Source organism: Pteropus medius, unplaced genomic scaffold (assembly GCF_902729225.1).
Source record: "Pteropus medius unplaced genomic scaffold, Ma_sr-lr_union100, whole genome shotgun sequence".
In the NCBI taxonomy this organism is placed as follows: domain Eukaryota; kingdom Metazoa; phylum Chordata; class Mammalia; order Chiroptera; family Pteropodidae; genus Pteropus; species Pteropus medius.
Window position 1 is genome coordinate 10,572,364 of NW_024342467.1, and position 22,990 is coordinate 10,595,353.

A 22,990-nucleotide genomic window follows, 5' to 3' on the forward strand; every position below is an offset into this window, starting at 1 on the left:
TTAAAAAAAAAAGATATCAATGCTCCAGCCTTAGTGAAATAGAACCTTCGCAATTCTCTGAAGAAACAATAATCTTTCTTTGCTCTAGGCAACTTCCATGTGTTCTTCCTCTGTCTGGAATACCTCTCCACCTCCCCACTTTGTGTGGCTGTCACTTACTTAGTTACTCCTTGACAACCAGTATTAGCTATGCTCATTATATTCCACCAACCTAGACCTCCATTGTAACCAGCATAAAAGGGACTGATACGTTTCATCAAAAAGTTGTGAACAGTGTTTAAAGTACTGGCATTTTCAGAGTTTATTTTAAAAATAAACTTTTATATTTCCACAGAATTCTGAAGCCTTTATAAATGTCTGAAACACAGACTTTAGGTTTAGAAATTCCCTTTGAAACTTCAGAGGTTGCAATCAACTAGCTGTGGGCTGGCAGCTTTTGACATTCGAGAGAGAACTGCTGTTTTATGAATCAAGGGATCATGGGTATGTATTCAAAAAGGAATGTGTATTAATTTTGTATTTCTGCCAAAATAAATTACCACCCATTTAGGGGCTTAAAATGACATCCATTTATCATCTCACATTCCTGGGGGTTTGAAGTCCAGTATAGCATGGTTCAACCACATCATCTGCTTAGAGACTCGCAAGGCCAAAGTCAAGGTATGGGTAAGACTGTGCTCCTAACTGAAGGCTTTGAGGGGGAATATGCTTCCTAGTTCATTCAGGTTGTTGGCAGAATCTATTTTTTTTTTTTGCATCTGTAGCACTGAGGTGTCTGTTTCTTTGCTGGTTGTTACCTGGAACCTCTTGGCTCCTAGAGGCCTATCTCTGGTCATTGCATGTGGGCTCCTCCTCCTCAGAGCCAGCAATGCTATGCTGAATCCCTCTTGCACTTGGATTTTTTTTTTTCAATCTCTTCTGCTATTTCTCTTTGACTCTCACTAGAGCAAGTTCTTTGCTTCAGAGGGTTCAGGGGATTAGACTGGGTCCATGTAGATAACCCAGGTCTGTAGCCTTAATTATATCTGCAAAGTACTTTTTGCTACCTAATGTGATATTTACAGGTGTTAAGCAGGGTATTTATCTTTGGGAGACCATTCTACCTGCCACGAAATAGTAACATAGGTCCTCAGAGTTTTCCTGAAGAACTGTCCCTCGACACCTTTTTAGGGCCTTATAGTAACTTGCTAATAGAGTTTGACTCTGGAACATGATTTATCTGCTATAAAAATCTGTACCAGACTTCACACACTTCTGAGTTCACACAATGGAACCAGAGGACCTGATAACCAGTCTGAATGAATTTCTAAATTGCAGCTATGTTAACCAGTATTTAATAATTCCTAACAGGTTAAAAATGAAAATGCTATTTAATATAACTTCATAGGTCTCATTTTATAAAATTCTTCAAGTAAGAAAATTCTATAGTCAAATCCCAAACCCAATCTGTCGAGACCTATTCAGTAACTAGAAAGTGTTTTAAGTGAAGATAATGTGGAAAATTGCTTTTTGAACCCTAAATTGTTATTTGTAATTAACATAAACTTTTAATATTTTCTGTCTCAAATGCTTCATCTCTCCAACGTAAATAATAATATACTCTATGTGAGATTGAAATGTGATAGTGCATGGAAAGCATTAGCAGAAAGCCTGCACAACGTAAAAACTAGACAAATATCAGCCATTCTTACTTAGCCTTTTACCGATTTTTTAGTTAGTCTTCTGAAATCAAAAACGGTTTAATAAATTAACAACTGCAAGCAAGTCTCTTCACTCATCTACCCACGCGAAAGTTCATCTCTGTCTTATTTACAATAGCAAAAGATTGAAAATAAGTACAATGTTAAAAAACAGGGATAATGGTAACTCTGTGGAATGGGATACTATGGAACCACTTAGGATTCAAAATTACATTTTGTCTTAGCATCTATAAAAAGTTCTATTTTACACAAATGCACAGAGAAGCAGCTCAGTAGGAAATGTTCATGGATCATCTTTCTAAAGCTCCTTCAACTTCCTAGGATTTCACAGTAACATTTCACAAACCCATGACTGTCTACACAAATTGATAGCTGAATGGTATATTTCTATTCTTTTTAGTTTAAAATGTCTGTTTTCTATGTGTATTGCATATCAAAATAATTTTTTCTTCATCTTGTTAATAGATACCTAAATACCATGATATACATTTACACACACACACACACACAAACACATACACACCACACCACACACACATACACACACATTTCTTCCCCTATTCACAAGGGACTCGTTGAGATATGTTTTATTCTTGAATTGGTTCTGCACACACAGCTTTCTGAACAGATGCTTTTAAATAAATGTCCCCCCATTGGGCTCATTTCAGTAGGCAAAAAGCATGTATTATACTGCTCACCAAGACTAAAATTCTCAAGTCTATAGAGTTAAATTAGATTACCACATAACCTGGGTAGGTGCAGATGGTTTCTTTGGAAGTGTACATCTGCATCTTTTGGTATTTGGGGATCTATTCTCATGATGAAGAAAATCATTTAAATGTGCAATAGACATAGAACATATAAGCATTTTTTTTTATGGACAAGGGATAGAAATATACCATTCAGCTACCTGTTCAGTTATTGACAGGCATAGGTTTGTGAAGTGTTACTGTGAGATTCTACATGAGGGAAACTGAAGGAGCTTTAACCAGCTCTCCATGTGGTCCTAGAGACCTACAATCCACAGCCAAGGCCCCTTGGACACTCTAGCTGATGTGGGCAGCTCTAAAGAACAATGCAGGAAGGTACTAATGAGCCCCAGGGCTTCTTATAAAAAACAAGAACAAGGAATACTATACCAGAAATGTGCTACAATTCCTCTAGTGCTTTTCAAATGTTCCCTGAAACCAGATCTGTCTTCTAGGGTCTCAACTGACACTTTCTCTAAGGACTCAATCTACCTGGCCTGTCTCCAAATCATATTGTAGCTCTTAAGCCACTGGAAGAGTTGGAGCCAGGCTACGGATCCCAAGTTGGAATTTTATGTTCCCTACAGATAAGAAATATAAGGTGACAAGATGTTCATGATCCTGTGGCAGCTAGACAGAAGGTTAGTCATTCCCTGAGGGAGTAACTTACTTTTATTCTCTGAATAAACATGCTCACTCAGGTCTGTGATAGATGAAGAAAAGAAAGATTAACTACAATTCATTTTTCCATTCCCCAGAAAAGAAGGGGCAGATAGCCAGGAAAAAGGATGAGTAGAAAGTAGTATTTTAGTGTTTTTAAAAACATATATCTAAATGCGGTAAAAATCATCACTGGGTTGTGCTCATCATGTACTAAATGTGACAGATTGTCTCCATCTTGACTAACCTAAGATTATTTCTAGACCTTGCTAACTCAGCCTATAAGTAATTCTCCAAAATTCTAACTTTTTAAGATTTACCAAAGCCAAAATTCCATGCTATTTCTGCTTCCTGGACCAGTATCGATTTGAAAGTTTCCAATTTAAAAAACTGTCACTCTCATCTTCAGATACTACTGCTCAAAAATGAATTTATCCAACGTATCTAACCCAACTTGCAAATCATCAAGAAGAATAAACTCTAGGAATCCTAGACACTTTATATGCTGCCTGGACCCGGAAGGAAGATAAACAGTCTTACGAAAGACACATTCTTAAAGAAAATGACTGAAGCTTCAGGTGAAAGATTAGCCATGGGAAAGGAGAGGAGTTTTAAATGAATGAAAGCAAAATATGAGAACAGGCAATATTAGAGGAATGGGATAGTTGACAAGACAGGAATTCTGAAATGTTTGCATCTTTGACTTTCATAGTGTCACGCATTCAGTGAGTCAGACAACTGGTTTTCCATTAAGACCCAGCTCCTTGTGCCTTTGTAACCAGAACTCTCTCTGGGGAAAAGACAACTCGGGAGAAGAACCAGATAAAGGCCCACGTTAAGTGCAGGCCTTAGTTAATGAAAGTAAAATCAGAATGATTTTACCTGTCAAGCAGGATCCCAAATGGGCGAAAAGTGAGAAAAAGACTCTAACTAGAAAGAATGCAAGAAATCATAAGAGAACGATTTCACAATTGATGTGAAAACTGATAGAGTTATGTCACGATTTCTGGACACTGGGCAGGAAAAAATGTTTTTGTGAAGTGGACAATGTGCAGCAGTTAGTAATAACCATCTCTTTTTTTCCTAGAGAGATGTAAAAAAAAAAAATCTATAGCAGGTTTCTTTCACTTTATAAGTTTCACTAAAAGCATGACTGTTTGCTTCTTGGGGTTTCATCTGCTTCAAGATCTTCCAGAACTTATAGCAAACACCTCCATTAATAATTTGAGTTTGATTGGCAAGTTAAGAATTTTTTAGCTCAGTGTTATTTCTCACAGGAGTGATAATGTACCTGAAGACCCTATGAGAAGGGATTTAGAAAATACCATTAAAAGCATCAGAAGCAGAAGTTCTACAATAAAGTTAGATGAACAGAAGAAAAATGAATGAGGGGATACAACAGAAACATACAGAGAAATTTAAAATGATGAACATTATAAACTCAATAAGCTCTGAGAAGGAATACGAGATTATAAGAGTATCTTATTAAATGGTCCCAGAGCATCGGATTTTGCTCATTCCCACTGAATTCTCAGATTTGACCACAAACTCTCCACCATTATTATCACCAACTTAATGTTTTATTGTAGACACTCAACACTGTTTTCTTTCACCGTCCAATGAAGGCTCACTTCACTAGACCAGGCAGCACAGCGTACCACACCGCATGCCCCCTGTCTTTTTATAAGTGCCACTAATGTAACCACTCCACCAAAGAGGCATTTAATATACAAAATTCACATCTTAGCTTAACTCACATCACCTCAGTGGTTTGACATTTAGACTGTGTAAACAAAAATCACAAATTTCACTCAAGCCCAGATAAGATGCTTGTGTTTTCTTATCTCTACACTTTGCATCATGAAAATTTAGCCTAAAGAAAGAAAAATAGCCTAATACGGTTTGTTTTGGATGTTGATTTTAAGTAAGCAAGAAATGGAAGTCTAGATCAGTTTTTATCTCCTATTTAAGGATATCTATGTTTCCATTTCCTGTCTTTGGATGCTTCCCAAGTACTCTAAGTTCTTTATAATGCCTCCAAGTTTAATATATTTCCTAAATTTACATCCTAAGAGCTATGGCTTTGAAAATAATACTTCGTGCACTGTAAACTCTTCCCTGTATTGAGTTTACCCTGGATTGTGATACAAATTTGTAAAAGCTGTGTCATCAATTCTGAATATTCTTTTGTCATTAACACTAAAAGAATTCATGTTTAAAAATAAAATAAATAAATAATAAAAATAAAAATAAAATAACGCTCTGAAGTTGAAGGATGGGAACTGGTAGGCTATGTCATTCAAAGGTCCTTCTTAGCCCGTCAGCTTTATCAGACCAACAGAGACTCCTAGTAAATGAAGAGAAGATTTTCAAGGTAACAAAACTTGCAGGGTCAGAGATATTAGAAAGGAAGCAAAGGTGCTAAGGCAGAAACCGTATGTACAACAGGGAAACAATTTCCAGATAATAATGCCCAGAGTGTGTCTGCAGGAGCTCTGTAAGTGAAGGAGTCTATTATAGCCATGTCCTTATGCCCTAAGCTGAAAACTTCTTATTGAGTTCTATTGTTTAGGTGTGTGGATACCAGGCACTTGGAAGGGTGGCTCTTTGCTGAAAATCACCAGAAACATGGGTGGAACATTTCTATCGTTCATGTGTGTATAAATTTAACAATTGTAAATCTGACCTAATTATAAAGACATTTTTATTTCTATACAGGCACTGTCTTGTCATGTTCCTTTACTATGAAAACTCACTTATGTTTTCTTCCAGGGTAGAATTTCAGATATTATTATTATTATTATTTTTTGATGATGGGACATTTCCCTTGATGAACCTAAACTGGGACTAAGAAATAAACTATTGGGCTTAAGGGAATGAGGAATTATTTTTAAGACATCCACCTACAATATTTCCAGGCCTGAATAACAAAAGATGAATGTACAAGACGGTACAGTCAAATGTTGCTGGAAGGGTCTGCTCCCTTTCCAGTGCCCCCAAATCGTGCAAACTCTTGAGGCCCACGTTAGCAGCTCTGCATTACAGATGTCACTTTTGCTTTCATTTAATGCATTTCACAGTCGTGGTAGATGAAAACTGTTACTTCAGTGAGGAATATAAATATTTTCCTTCCTGTATGGTGTTAACACCTAGGTAACAAAGTTTTTACACCACTGCCAACAAGAGTAACTACATCATGAAGACTGAAGCACAACTGTTCCTTAATAAATGCTTATACGATTAAGAAATTTAAAACTCAGTACTGTCTAGTCCAAATGCTCAACTTGGCCAAAGTCACATTGTTGAAAGAATTAAGAATCAAGGTCAACAACATGGATAGATCTTGAGATAATCATGCTAAGCAAAATGAGTCAGACAGAAAAAGATGAGAATCATATGATTTCACTCATATGTGAGATATAAAACTGAAAGTAACAAACAAACAAGACAAACAAATAAAAACTCAGACACAGACAACAGTTTAGTGGTTACCAGAGTGAAAGTGGGGAGGGGATAGGTTAGTCAGGGTAAAGGGGGTCAAATATATGGTGACTGAAGGAGATTTGACTTTGGGTGGTGAACACACAATGCAATATACAGATGATGTATTATTGACCTGTACACTTGAAACCTATATAATTTTATTAACCAATGTCACCTCAATAAATTTTTTAAAAATATATTTTAAAAAGAAGAAAAAGTATGTTTATACTCAAAAAAAAATAAAAAATAATAATCAAGGCCCTTAATCTCAGGTCAATGATATTTTCACTATTCTGGGCCAGCTAAAGAGATGAAATTTTCTCCTCTGCCCTTTATTTTCATTCCTAAATACCACTACTCTAGGACCTGACCTCAAATTATTCAGTCTTTTAGCTTGGAGATTTTTCCAGTAAATCACCTCAACCGAATATACAACAAACACTTCGCTGTCCACGCTTCCTTTTTAAAGGCTCCCTTGAATTTGACTTTCATCGTTTAAACCACTCAGTTATTTCCAGTTCCTCTCACTGTCCTTCATCTCCCCACTGCCCTCTGACTGTGAGTGCTCCCCAAGACTCCATCTTCCACTGCTCTTCAATCAATAACCTCTCTGTGACTGGCTTCCATAACTTCAGCCCTGACCTCTCTGAGCTCCAGATTCATGTCTCCAGGCAGTTTCTGAATATTTTTATGTTCTTATCTCCCCAAACTCGATATGTCCAAAAATATGTCATTTCTCTTTCTGCATATTTTATTCAGCTTCCTAAAAGAATTATCACTTTGCCATTCATGCAAGAATTTTAGTCATCTCACTCATCCTCTACCTCTACCCAGTCCTACTGATATTTTAAAAATTCTTTGTGTTCCTTTTTGAACCTCCATACACTAGGTTGTTGTCAGCCTCTCAACCAGTCTCTCCATCTCCAACTCATCATCTTTCTTAAATGTCTACTTTAACATGTTAATCTGTTGTCCAAAAAAATCTCTCGTTTTTCTTAGCTAGGATCTTCTCTAATCAGGTGGGTCTACTATTTTCTCATTGTACTTTCTCATTCCTCCACCTGTACATAATAAGCCCAATAGCTAGAGTACACATCTTTCTAATTGTCACTTGTTCAAATCCTGACTGCCTTTAATGGTGGTTCAAGTCCGGTCTCTTCAACGAACCTTTCCATTACTGTTTTTGAATTTACTACCTAGACACCATAATTTTTGGTGCTCAGTTGCTAATCACTCTATGTGTTAACTTCCAAAATGTCCTAGTATGGATATAGGAACCACACCTTACATGTCTTTGCTGCTTCTGAAAATATCCCAATAACTATATTACAAAAAATATATCATGAAAAAATGAAGTATAGTAGATAAGAGAACATGATTACGAAGCAGAAAATTCTGAGTTTAGATCCTGGCTATGTTTTTTTCTGGATGGGTAACTTTGGACAAGTTACTTAACCTCCATAATCTTGTACATCTATAAAATGGAGATAATGCCACCTATTTCATAGGGCTGTTACAAAGTTTAGCAGAATGTGTACGTACATATTTGTACAAACACAGACAATGTTTAACATAGTATCTGGTTCATAGTGAGTGCCTTTTTAAATATTTTTCCTACACTGGGCATTCTTCTTTGGTCAAAATTTTAAATTGCACAATCTACAATTCAATGCAATGAGTACCAAAACTGCAATGGCATTTTCCACAGAAACAGAACAAACAATATCGAAATTTGTATGGAATCACAAAAGACTATGAATAGCCAAAGAAATCTTGAGAAATAAGAACAAAGCTGGTGGCATCATATTCTCTCATTTCAAACTATATTATAAAGCTATAGTAATCAAAACAGTATGCTACCAGCATAAAAAGACACATAGATCCATGGAGCAGACTAGAGAACCCAGAAGTAAATCCAAGCTTACATAGTCAAAGGAGCCAAGAATACACAACAGGGAAAAGACAGTCCCTTCCATAAATGGTGTTGGAAAAACTGGACAGACACATGCAAAAGAATAAAACTGGACCACTACCTTATACCACACACAAAAATGAACTCAAAATTGACTAAAGACTTGAATGTAAGACCTAAAACCATAAAACTCCTAGAAGAAAACATAGGCAGTAAGGTCCTTGAAATTGGTCTTGATGAAAATTTTTTAAATCTAAAACCAAAAGCAAAAGCACCCAAAGCAAAAAATCAAAGTGTGACTAAAAAGCTTCTGCCCAGCAAAGAAAACCATCAACAAAATAAAAAGGTAACCTATTGAATGGGAAAAATATTTGCGAATCATGCATCTGATAGAGGGTTAATATGCAAAATATATAAAGAACTCATAAATTCAATAGCAAAAAACAAACAAACCAATTATTAAATAGACAGAGGATCTGAACGGACAATTTTTCAAAGACTAATTACAGATGGCCAACAGGTATGTGAAAAGACGCTCAACCTCATTCATCATCAGGGAAATGTAAATCGAAACCACAATAAGATATCATCTTACTGTTATCAAAAAGACAAGAAATAACATGTGTTGGCAAGGATATGAAGAAAAGGGAAACTTTGTGTACTATGGTGGGAATGTAAGTTGCTACAATATGGAAAACAGTTTGGAGATTCCTCAAAAAATTGAAAATACAACTACCATAATATCCAGCAATTCCATTTCTGAGTATTTATTACCCCCCCCCAAAATGAAAACGATGACTTAAAATGATATCTGTAAACTCATGTTCATTGCAACATTATTTACAATAACCAAAATATGGAAAAACCTAGGTGTCCATCAACAGGCAGATAAAGAATATACACACACATTACGAGAAAAAATTCTGTAACTAAGTATGGTAACAGATATTAACTAGACCTATCGTGGCGATCATTTCACAATATATACCGATATTGAATCACTAGGTTGTAGACTTGAAACGAATATAGCATTGTATGTCAATTACACCTTAATAAAAATATAAATAAAATAAATAAAAATAAGCAGCAAAGGACAGTTTTTAACATGCTGCCAAAATTCCATCTCACACAAAGTTTTATACCACCAATCACTGTATTTAGCCAAAAATTACTTTTCTAAGCTACATTCCAGAAGAGCAGGAGAGGCAATTTTTAACTTTCAGGCTGTGCCCAGAGGTGAAGATCTGGTGTATAAATGTGTGCAAGATCAGTTTCATCTACATACATAATTCAATCCAGCATGATTTTCAGCAATTACCATTTTAATAATACAGTTACAGCAGAACTAAAGAATCTTCGGTAAGGCTAGAAAAGTTTCCAGGAAACCTAGCCAATGCATAAAGATTTTGTGAGCAGGATTGCTAGAGCCCATCAAAAATGAGAGCTCAATGATTAGCGACCTACTGCAGCTAGCTTTTTCTGTGAAGGGCTTAAGCTATTCTTCAGCCAACAAGACAATGACCAACTCTGACTAGCAGCTTTAAAAAACAGAATGAAAATGCTGCAATATAGTACATTAAAAATGAACAACCTGGCCTTTTGATGGCTGAGGTAGTTCTTTTTTTCCCTAATGAAACAAACAGTCTTTTCTCCCTTGTGCAGCAAGTCACAACTTTCCCTAGGTTAAGTCATACTGTATTTAAAAAATCAGATGCTAAGCCTTCACTAAAGTTCCAGGACTTTTCCACCAGGACTATCTATGATCTTGCAGTCAATGCCATTGTTTCCGTTTGCCTTGATCTGGGCCTCCCACAAGGCTAGGTAGCCACAGGGTGAGTGTCTCTACATCATCACCCAACTGTCTCCCTTCACAAACCCTGGACTCGTTATTTCTGCAACCCTAGGAAGGGAAATTGCATGGCCTTACCGCAGATGTTAGACGAGCAAGAATTTCATCGCTGCTTTCTTCCGAGTCTTCGATTTTCTGATGAGACCTTTGAAAAACAAAGAATGAATGAACCTTCACCTTTGGTTGCTCAAATTTTTCTATCAAGTTACGGGGACTATGTAGCAAATAATGGCATTACTGTGTAATATACTGGTGAAGGTATGCATGCAAATAATATGGTGTCAGCGACGCCCTGGAAACACAACTCTGTGGCAGCCCAACTGTTCTTTCAAAATCAGTTAGCAAGTACCAGTTTACAAAGCACCAATTAAATCCTGAGGCTGGAGTACTGTTCTCCAAATGATTTCATGGAATAATTCTGACACACTAGATTTACAAATACGGGCACGCACAAAACATAAGGAAATGTGACTACATGGTGGTTAAGGACTGAAATTCCCTCTGGTCTAAACGAAACCCAGATTTTGAAAATATGAAACTAGAGTTTCCACTATATTTGAGATTCAGCCAAAACAGATATATTATGAAATGGTCTATTACAGGCCCAATACTATGATAGGAATTATGAGGAATACAATAGCAGAAGCTTTTGTTCTTTTTTAAGATGCCACAGCCCAGCTGATAAGCCAAGGAAATTTTGCATAAGTTAAATAACTGAAGAAATATATAACATATTACACAGTATATGATCAGTTTGTTTGTTTAGAAAAAAACACCTTTCTAATGTAATTCATGAAAAATTTTCACCGCATAAATACACACACACACACACACACACACACACACACATAAAGTTGGGCATTTTTCTGGGTTTGATCAAAGAAAAAAATTTAACTGATGCCGATTGAATACATAGAATTGCCTCCCCGATCTATTTCCACAAGCAATCCCTTTCAACACCTTCTGTGGAATTGGAGGGGTTGGTGGTAATTGCCCCGCAGAGCAGAGTTATCAGAATGGCAGTCCAGTGATTGATTTCAATCTCAGTGACTGCAGTGGGCCAGCTGGAGTACTAGCTTGTGGGGCAGGAGGGCTTCTCCTGGCTTATAGCTCTTTAAGAAGGGAAAAGCTAGTGGGATCAATTCTGTCATTGCCTTCCTGTTTCTGTACATGCTATTAAACCCTTTTATAAAAAAAAAAAATGCCATACCCTTTAAATCAAAGCAATGAATTACAAACTACTACCTTTACAAGAATTGTGTGATACAGGTATGAAGCAGAGCTGATGCTGTTAAACGACTTCATTATTTGTACATCAAAGTGTTCAAAATCTTAGCTAATAATCTTCCCAATAAAAACAGTGGGAACTGAACACTATAACTTACTGTATTCCCAAAAAAATAAGTTACCTTGATAATGAATATTTCAAACAATGAGTTCCATGATTAAAATCATCTATTCACAAGGTTTCCTTATACATGAAGTTGTACTAAGAGGTTTGTAACCCTTTATAACCTAAGCCACCAAACCAGATTTATATGATTAAGCCAAAGTACTCAACAGATTGGACAGAAAATTAAGCACCAAACACCAAAGACACAAGAGCACATTCCAAGGGCTTCGATGTCCCATCTGTGTTTGCGATGAAGCATGGGCTGGCCTTGCTGTCTCATGTTTCTCAGACCCCAGCAGATACCTGAAGGATTAGTTAATGGGACGAGGTATTTCGCACAACCACACATTCTGTCCTAAGTGTGTTTTCAACAAACTGCTGAAAGAAACTCAGAATTCCAAGGGAAGCTCTTGTGTATGTGACTGATAATGGCCACTTCATGAGTAATGGCTGAGCAGTTGCTGGTTTAATGACAAATAATTTAGTCCCTGTCCAGAAGCACAACTATCTTTCATCATTCTTCCAGCACAAAATATGCCTTGGCAAAAAGGTTTCTAAAGGAAATGCGTGTAAGAAAGACAGTGATGATCTCCCGAGAGCTGCCTCGCAGCCCACATGCCATTTTTATCCCCTCGGTGATTTATGCCTAGAACTCTCAAGCCTTTCTCCAGCTCCTGAATCTCTCCTGGGCTCACCTTGGTTTTCCATCTGCATTCAGAGTGGCTCTGAGGTGGCAATTCCAGAATACTTTCACCCATGTGGGGATCTTATAGGCTCCTCGAACTCAAAATAACTTAGCTTGTACTCCTTGTGCCTCCTGCCCTCACTGTTTCTACTTGTGCTTCTTACAGCTCAGCTTCACAGTCACCCTGTGGCCGGTCCCTCCCTCCCGCCCTTCCACTCTTGCCAGACACTAGCTCTTCTCACTTCTGGTCCTCAAGCTCTGCTTTCTTTCAGTCCCTCCCTGTCGAGCCTCAGTGAAGCTCACTGAAAGTGAGGTCCTCACCTTTTCTTGCACAAATTATTTTAACTACCTTCTGACCCATTCCTTTATCTCTGGCTTCTCTGGTTTTCAATCTCCTACAGATACCAGATTATTTTTCTAAAACCCAGATCTGGTCCTGCTATTCTCCAGAGTCGAAACCATCAAGAATTATTCCATTGCCTACCAAGAGCTCTAGAATTCAGAAATAATCTTCTTTTCCTGCTAAAGTGTTCCATTCCCTTTCCCCCGCCCAACCGCATCTGCAGGTACCTGCACCTCACCTGGCAGAAAGGAGGAAGAGGGTGCAGAACTGGTGGTAATGGGTAAACAGTGGAAGAGCTTGAAAAGAGGGAAGGAAGAGAAAATAACAGTCACTCTCCTTCCTCGCCACTGTGGTTCCTTCCCAACTCGGTGCCAAATGCCCGGAAATACCAGAGTCTCTTTTCCCAGCAAATGTACTTTGACGAAAATGTAGATTAATTTTGATTATTTTATGGAATGTAAATACACATCAGTGCAATCCGGTGAAGACAAAGTTCTCATGTAGCAGATCAAAATAGATAATGAAACAGATGGGGCAAAGGAGAACAAAGAAAATAACGAAATACTTTAACTGCACATTTTCCAATTATTACCAAAGGGGGCTGTGCCACTCAGGGAACGAGAGAGGAAGAGAGAAGCTCTGAGTGTGGTTTGTCAGGGGTTAGAGAAAGGAAGTAAAGAAAGCCTCACTGGAATCAGCAGGTAATGGCAGTGACAGGTTGGCATTAAGACAGAAGAAAAAAGGAGTGACCCCCAAGAAGGAAGACCCATCCTCAGGGTTGTGCCAGGAGGAAGCTCCAACAGTTACTCGGCTTTTAGAATTCTGGGATTGCTTCTCAAGGTCTCCGCTTATCAACAGCCCTGGCCTGAACACAGTAATTCTCCAAGGAAAAGTGCTGAGTCCTAGTGCTGTGGGCAGATGTCTTTATAGGTTCGAGAGGCCTGCGATGTCTAGGGGTGAAGCTGTGAGGACACAGTAATGGCAAAAGCTTGTGGTCCTCCGCCCTTGTAATCTCTAACATTCGTTGTATCCAGCCTTCAATGAAAAAAACAAACAAAAAAACCCTGTTTCCCCTGCGGACTTGGCCTTAATTAATGGCAACTCCAACCTTCCAGCTGGAAGTCTCCCCACTGATGTACACCCAGCTGCCCGCACTCCACCCTGTATCCATCCTGAAATCCTACTGGCTCCAAGGTGTATCTCCTATTTGATCACTTATCACCACATCTACTATTACCACTGTGGTCCCAGCCATAAAATCTTACCTGGATCCAGGAGTCGGTGTGGTCTTGTTAATATGTAAGTTAGATCATGTCCCTTCTCTGCTCAGAATCCAAGAATCACTCAAAATCTAAGCACAAAGCCAAAGCCTTTACAATGGCAGACAAAGCCCTGGGGATCCAGCCTCAGGGTAATTTTCTCATTTCTCCATCTCTTCACCCTCCTCCAGCCACATCTGCTTTGCTTTTAATGCTTCTGCCTTGGGCCTTGGTGTCCACTCCACCTAGAACAAACACTTCCCTCGATATCCACATTGCTTTTCTCTTTATGTCTTTCACGTCTCTGTGAACTTCCTGGAGAACCCTTTCCTGACCCATATCTGTATCCTTCATTTCCTACTTTATTTTTCTTCGTAACGTTTTCACTTTTAACCAACATAAATCTGTTTATTTATGAAACGATCTATCTTCCCCTACTAAATTCTAGGCTCCATGGGAGATTCCCATCTGTTTGTTCATTGTTACATTCCCGACACTTAGAACACAACCTAGGACATAAGAGGCATTCAATAAATATTTGCTGAATAAATTGAGTACTTTAAATTTCTATGAACCACTATCTCAGGACTATGCACAAAATATTAACTTGTCCCATCAGTTCAACTGAAGGACCCTGCTTATACTCATTCCCATTAGCTATCCATCATTCTTCCAGCAACCTGCAACAGGTCTTCCTTTCAATGACCTCCTTGTCACTAAAATCCATCAAGGCTGACTTTCTAATATCGAATTCCAAACAGGTGGTAATTTTGAAAATATCTTAGATAACAGCAACATAATTACTCACCCCTACTTCCTCATCTTCACCTAAGAAATAAGAAGTACAGACGGAGTGACAGCTCCCCACCAAGGCAATTGTTGGCCAGACATTCGCACAATTCACAATGCAACAGTGAACAACAGGAGCAGGAAGCTCCCCACCTGAGAAGTCTCCCAACACCAGCTCTCAGCTCATCATGGTTGAGTTCCCATAAAGAGCCTTACGAGGTAGCTCGCAGGAGCCATGACCTGAGCAATGGAATACACTTTACACCAGTCAGTCCCAGTATAAGCTCTAGCAACTTGGATTTAACTGGTATCCCTTGCAGAGGTTCCCAGAATTTTCTTTGTGAAAATCCCTTCATGAGAATTAGTATAATGGGTTTCAATTTTTTTAAATTAATTAGTTAATTAATTTTTAATTGAAGAAATGATTTAAAAATTTTCCCCCATCTACCTCCCCCCTCCTCTCTGTTAACCACTAGTCCATTGTCCACGTCCATGAGTCTCTATTTGTTTGTCCTGTTCATTTGTTGCTTTTAGGTTTATATCCCACATATAAGTGATATCATGTGATTTTCAACTTTTTCTGTCTGGCTTATTTCGCTTAGTATGATTATTTCGAGGTCCATCCATGTCGTTGCAAATGGCAATATTTCATCTCTTCTTATGGCTGAGTAATATTCCGCTGTATATATGTACCACAGAATGAAGTTTTTAAAAATAAAGCTTGCCATAACTATTATATATAAGAGAGAGAATCCACATTCCTTAATCAGGTTTTGAGCAAAACATTTGTGCCTTAAAATCCAAGAGCAATCAATACCATCTTGCACAGGAAAATGCCATTTCCTTTTCAAAAGTGGAAGAAGTTTCCTGATATTCCATGGTGGGAGGTTGGAAGCATTTTCTTACAGAAATAGTATTCAAATAATATCACTTTAACTTTGTATATTCATATAACTTTAAAAATGCACAAGTTCCGGCTGTGTATCTGTGTCTCTATATTGATTAGCATATGTGAGCCACCAAGAGGTACCACTACATAACATTGTTCCTACAGGAAAATGTATTAAATACATCCTAACGACCACAAAATAGACAGACATTTGCAGTTAAGTAGTTCAAGGGATAGAGACTGCATGTAACTGGCACATGCCAATCCAGCTGAGATATCATTCACAAGCCTCCAGGCCCACCTGAGCCAGCGCTATACAGGACACGAGCAGGTTGCAGAGAATGCTAACAATATGAAGCGTGTTGTCAGTCAACTTTCATGTACAATGCCATTACCGCCACCTCAGGGGCCTTCATTTGTTTCTGTGTGCTTCTTACATACAAACCACACATCAACCTTTGCATTAAAGAGACATATTCTAGCTAGAGATCTAAAGAGGGCGGGGAACACACCTGTCTCCAAATCAGAATTCTGACAGGAAAGAGGGTCTTCTTGGGGGAAATAGGAAGACCCATCCACTACCTCCCACCGTAACCCCCCGTAGCCAGGCTCCTGTTGACCTCCCTGGACTGTTTGGTTTGGAGGGACTTGAGAAAACACAATTTTTAAGATGGACTTCAGACTATTCCTGCCAGAGGCTGATGAAATTTTAGGGCATAAAATATGTCAGAACCAAGACAAACTATACAGGAAACTTTCAAACATGATCCCACGAGAAATAAGAAATGCACAGCACACAAATATATGAAAAAAAAAAATCATACCGTGCAGTGGCTTTAGAAAAATCTATTTTAAAGATATTTTGCCAACACAAGTGAGAGTCTCCAGCCTGATTTGTGATGGTCAGAAGCATCTTGGGAGAAGCAATCCAAGTGAGGTTCTGATGGGGAAGGAGTGACCCAGGAACTGCAGCAGGATTACCAGGACAAGGAAGTGGGGAATGGCAAGAAATAAAAGCAAGGCCAGACGAGTCAGGGCCCAGTCTGCTACTGCTAAAGAGTCTGGTTTTACGCTGAAGCTGTAAAGCAAAGCAGATGGATGGAGAAGTAGCTAGAAGAAAATATAAAACCAAATGTAGGTTTGGTTTTATAAAATATAAAACCAAATGTAGGTTTGGTTTCTTGTTATTATGACTTAGAGAAACATTTGTTTGCTGAAGGAGAACAGCCAAGAGAGAATGAGAGACTGAGAAAGCGGGCATGGAAGTCTCCAAGGAGGTAAGATTCACGATCCAGGTAGACAAATGAGTCTTGAGCAGAAGGAGGGGCTCTTCTTCCACCAGCCAAGAAGGAGTGAAGTTAAGTTGGCCAATGAGGCCACAATTCACATTTTCCTCTGACAACCCAGAGTCCAGTCTACACGTGCTGAGTGTCAGGCAAGGGAAGGTATTCAGGAACATTCTTTTTCAAAAATATTGCCTGAGCCAGATTTGAAATTTTCCTTCCTAAGAAATCACTGCCATCAAGTCCCAGACGGCACAAAAGGGAATGCTCCGTAAGGAACACACTCAATCTCTACCACATGCAATAGCTACTGACCTCAAGAGGGTGAAAAAGGTGTCATATGTAACACTCAAGTACTGTCCTATCTACATTCTCCCATAACATCCATATTCTGAACAGGTCTGTTTTGCTTAACTAAGTGAATTCCTATGACAAAAAAGAAAATGAGAGGGTGGAAGAATGAAAATTAAAATTTTGAGGTCTTTGATATCATGAAAACAAACATCAGTTAAATCTTCTCAAGAGAAGATAATTTTCCATAGCACCAGGCTACTAGTTATGCTTATAGAGGAAATTTACCAAAAAGTAGTCAATTATGAATGAAATAGGTTTCATTAAGGGTCCAGAATACATAGTTACACATTCATCTAAAACTGAATAAAATTATTACTGATATTTCTTTTACACAGTTTATACTGAGGATCTGAAGATTCGTGCTTTATATTTAATTAAACAGTTAAATTTCAAATGCTAGCACAGCCAGGCCTAAAAGTTCAATTTTTGTTAAAATTCCTGTACTACTCTTAAATATTGATGTACTCTGACAAAGATAACCAATCTGTTCCCACACCTAGAATAACCCTTATTTTTAAACAATGGAAATCTTGGAGGACTTACTGTTTCCTTGCGAGAGGGGATGATGAGTAATAATGAAGACTAAGAACTAAGACCAGCTGGTTTCACTGCAATTTTTTATACAATTTAAAGTGATAAATGGAAATTTTCTTCACCTATGATCCTAATACAAAATTTATGCCAAGTTCCATCATGAAAACCTTTTTTTGAGAAAGACTTTTAAAATGTTTATTTACTCATATAGTATTTTCTCCTTTCCAAAGATCACAAAATGAAAATCTCATTAAGAAAAATTGGGAACACGAAGGGTAGGTTTGGGATGAAGCTGATCTCCCCAGTTAGAAGGTGTTAATCCAGCATCATTTCAGAAATTAAGGATGCCAATGGATTTCTTATGTTGCTTTTACATGTCAGGTGGAAAAGGAAGAGTTAGGGAGGATAAGGAGAGTAAAGAGAGCAGAGGTGACAGGTAATGGGTGGTGGTGGTGATACTGTATATAGGGTACTAAGAGGAGACAGGGACCTGAATTTTGGGAGTCGTCACTGTGGAACTGATATTAAATACATGACTATGGGAGGGCACATCCAAAGTGAGAGCAGAAAAGAAGTCTGAAGACTGAGTTCCAGGATACTCTTTGTTTAGAGGTCAGTGTTTCTAAATGTAGGTTTTATTATTAGGCAGGTATGGTGAGGGCAACAGATCGGGAGATAACTGATTAAAAAGATAGGTCGGTTAGGGGTGAATTAACATCTTAACAATATTGAGTCTTCCAATCCATGAACTTAATTTAAGTCTTGTTTGATTTTTTCATCAGACTTTTAAAGTGTTTAGCATACAGCTTTTGCACTCATTTTCTTAGAGTTATACCTAAGTATTTCGGTGCCTTCTTTGTCCTAATACATAGAAATATAATTGAATTTTGTATATTGACCTTGTATCCTGTGACCTTGCAAAATTCACTTATTAGTTCTAGTAAGGTTTTTTTGTAGATTCTTTGGGATTTTCTATGAATATAATTATGTCATCTGCAAAGATAGATGGCTTTATTTTTTTTTCCTTCTCATCTGTATACCTTTTATTTCTTTTTCTTGCCTTACTGTGCTAGCTAGTATTGCAAAGATGTGATAAGAAAAGATGTATTAGCCTTGTTCCCAGTCCTAGTGAGAAAGGATTCATTCTTTCTCTATTAAGTATGATGTAAGTATGATGTAAGCTATAGATTTCCCAGTCCTAGTGAGAAAGGATTCATTCTTTCTCTATTAAGTATGATGTAAGCTATAGATTTTATCAGATTGAGAAAGTTCTCTTAAATTCTTAGTTCTCTGAGACTTTTCATCATGATTGAATATAGAATTTTCTTTAAAGCTTTTTCTGTATTTATGAAGTTTATCATCTAGATTCCTTTATGGACTGCGAATATGGTGAATTACATTGATTGAATTTTGAATGTTGAAGCATCCTTGTATTCCTGGGATTAAATTTCCTTTTTTCATGATGTACTATTATTTTTATATATTGCTGGATTCCATTTACTAATTTTTGTTGAGAAAAATTTTTGTGTTTACATTCATGAATTATATTGGCCTCTTTTATTTTTCTAAACATTATCATTATAATGCTGGCCTCATAAAAGACCTTACATTATTTACATACGGTCATATTCTTCACAGAGCAAAGCAGAGTATTTTATACAAACTTGATGATCAATAACGTCCTGTTGAGTGAGTCACTCTGTAGAGTGCTGGTGCCAAGTGGCTATCTTTTTCCAGACCCTCTACTCTCTGCCCCTTTTTCTCATCTAAGAATTAAGAGTAGCAAATTCAATTATCTAGAAAATCCCTTCCAGATAGAATTTGAAGCTAAATTTACGAAATTTTCAGAAGTGTCAGCCAAGTGGTGATAGGTACCATGCTCGATAAAATCTTCTTTATGTCACAATATTAATCTGGCTTCTTTACATAGTATTTTGAGGCTTAGATTCAATTAATGTTCATATTTCCTATCACTTAACAGGGCTCTTTCTATAAGGGTAGCTCTATAGAAAAGTAGTTCTCGACCCTGGTGTATATTAGCCACGCCCCCTAGCACTTTACAAAAAAAGTTCTTTCCTGATACCCACATCTCATTCTCCACCCCAGTCCTGATTCAGCAGATCTCAGATCATAGCTCTTTATTTCTTAAAAGCATCTAGGTTGAGGACCACCACTAGAGCTTATTTCCAGCTTCACTCTCTACCTTTAATTTACATTGCTGCTACTAAGTACAGAAGCCTGTCCTCCCTTGCCTCAATTTCTTCATCTGAAAAATCGGAACAACAGTAACTTCAAACTGTTGTATTAAATGAGTCATTACATGTAATAAGTATTAATTGTTATTGTGATTACTGTTTTCATTATTGTCACTGCCAGGGCAGCTTCGGCTGAGTGACTAAGTCAGTTCCCCATTTTTTAAGTAAGGGAACCCCTTTATCATAGAAACAGATCACAGACCCATAAACTCTGTATATGTTGACCGAGGAAATCCTTTACAAAAATGTTACTGTGAATTCAAGTAACATAGTACTTATTTCAGTAGCATCTATACACAGTTAAATCATTCTCTTTACTCAGTGTAAAGATAATGCTTAGCTTCTCTATGGATTTGCAGCTCCCTGCAGTCAATCTGAGTCTTGCTTCCTACCCCTCTGAAGTCTGAGTTCTGCTGGCTGTGACCCACTGTCCAGCCACATCAAGCTGTCTCAACATGCCACCAGTCTTCCCAACTTCATGTTCTACACACCATTCCATCTACCTCAAGTGCCCTTCTGCTTCTCCATCTGGAGCATGGAATCAAAAATGTTAAGAAATTTACCTTAACGCACTGGACTGAACTTTCCATAGAGCCAGTTAGTGAGGAATCTGAATGTTCGCACACCAGCCAACTAAAAATACTGCTCAGTAATAGTAACAACAATGAACAGGTATGGTTTTTTAAAAAAATAGGTTAGAATTGGGAAAATAAGTCAGCTTGGGATGCAATGAGGGGGAGCTGTTTCAGCAGAGGTCACATGGCTGGATGGGATGTGGGATGTCTGTGGAAGCAATGCCAGCAGGCATCCAGGAGGGCATAGCAGCCAGGCAGGACCACCAGGCACTTTTCAAGCCAGGAGAGAAAGACACAGCTTTTACCAGCCTCAGGCCTGACAACGGATGCAACAGAACACCCTAGTTTCACCGCAGGGGTCTCTAGGGAACTGGCGGCCCATCAGCTGGGTAGCATCAGTAAGGGCGGAAAATGGTCTGCCCTGACAGGACAGCATCCTCTGCCAGGGTCCAGGGCCCACACCATGCCCCACATACCCACAGGCTCTCTTGCTGAGGAGGACGGGGAGGGCATATTTTAACCCAAATATACTAAACAGCTAACTAAAGGGACTTTTAAAATTGATTAGAACGATTTTACCAGATTAGACTAAAATTATGGTGCGTCTTTTCCTTCTTTCTGGCTATTGCAGCAGCATGGAGTTTCATGTAGAGACTAAGAGAAAAATAAAGCTGTATTTTTTCTTTACATGTCTGAGTATGGTGTGAGTTTAATTTCAATAATCCTCTACAACTCTTAAAAACAGATTCCTGTAATTGGTAGAAAATAGTTTTACGTATTCAAGGTTCATGGACTTGGCTGTTTGGAGCGCCCCTTGCCCACCCCTGGCAAGCTGGGAGCTGCAATGGTGGCTGAATTGAAATAGCGAAGCTTCCTCGCAGCCTAAATGTTCAACCGAATCAGTGTCAGAGAAAAACGTCCCACTAGTCCTGAAGGAATTATTAAGCTGCGTTTCCCCACAGTTCTTTCAGTATTCCTACTCAGGCCCACCCTCCCCATAAAAGAGTTAGAAAAAAGTTCATTCTAGGTGGTTTGGTTTGGCTTTCCGTTTGCACGTGACACCAGGACTGTTATTTCTTTTTCCAAGATAGAATACCCTTGACTTCTTTCAAATTATCTACTCAGTTTGGATATGAAAGTCATTTTGTATAGAATAGGAATTTCATTTCCTTAAACTAGCCTAACAACATGCTGCAGCTCCATTTCTGTTCCTGCTTTAAACATTTTTTTTTTCTAAATGAAAAAAAAAATCCACTTTTATTTTTTCTTTTTAAAAATGCATCTGTACAAAACAGGCTGTGTTAACATAGAGACATTAAGTGGTTTCCTCACAGTTTCAAAGAAGACAGCAAATTAGAGGGGCTTAATGGAGAGCCACAGAGGCAGACCCTAATAGCCAAGTATCAAAAAGGTTATTAAAAGGACCACGAGACTGGGTTTTCAGCTCATGAGGGGTCAACCTAAGGCAGTGAATCAAGCAGACTTTAGAGGGCATTTCAGTAGAACGGATAAAAAGGAACGGGTAACGCAGCAGGATGGATAGGACTAAGAATGGCAAAGCAGTCAGCCTTAATGTAATGGCTGGGTGGAGAGCCAGAGGAGAGAAAGAGCAATCGGGGGATCGCTTCATAAACTATATGTCTAACCAATGTACTGTATACCTGAAATTAATAAAAAAAAAATTTAAAAATGACCCAAAAATGGAAAAATTTTTGACAACAAAGCAAAAACAGTTAAGTTACTAAAAGAAAGACTGACGGGCTGCAGACATCGTGGGAGTTTTGCCGTCTACAAGGTAGGACTTGGGCTCCCCCTGGAGGGGTGGGTAGAATTTGACTAGACAGAAAAGAGGCAGAGGTCAGAGCAGAGCATTACATGAGCATGAAAGAATAAATGGATGTGGGATGGGGTGGAAAAAATGGAGCTCACCAGATTACGGCAGAAGTTATGACAGACTCATATGCATCAAACCAAAGAAAGGGCTGTGACAACTGAAAGACGACAACGGGCATCTTTTTTTCTATCATTTATTCCAAGTCTGGATAACCTAAACCTTGGCTTTTCAAAATTTGGCCAAAGACATTCTACCATAGCTTAAAAGTTTGCCTATAACTGTAGTATAGAAAAAATATATATTCTCTCTAGAAGAGACTTGCAGTGATTCATTATCTTTCTATATTTAGTACTTATTAATATGGGACAAAAGATCCACAGCTCCCCAATGACAGTTTTGCAACAGGAATTACCACTCCTAAACGTGCATGTTCACATTGACAGA

At 38.2% G+C, this 22,990-nt stretch overlaps 1 protein-coding gene across 2 annotated transcripts in view; it reads right to left on the bottom strand.

The window, feature by feature from the left end:
* RAPGEF5 (Rap guanine nucleotide exchange factor 5) overlaps nucleotides 1–22,990 on the bottom strand; it is a 200,780-nt gene that overhangs the window by 131,567 nt on the left and 46,223 nt on the right. Inside the window, exons 1-2 of one of the 2 annotated variants that reach the window (XM_039862521.1) lie at nucleotides 14,040–14,390; nucleotides 10,432–10,498 (exon numbers count right to left, since the gene is read on the bottom strand). Coding sequence is in view for 1 of the 2 variants with exons in the window: in XM_039862520.1 (XP_039718454.1) it covers nucleotides 10,432–10,498 (67 nt within the window). In the remaining variant the exon portion in view is untranslated. Of the gene's footprint in view, nucleotides 1–10,431; nucleotides 10,499–14,039; nucleotides 14,391–22,990 lie in introns of those variants that run through there. The other variant, XM_039862520.1, reaches the window with a different exon arrangement.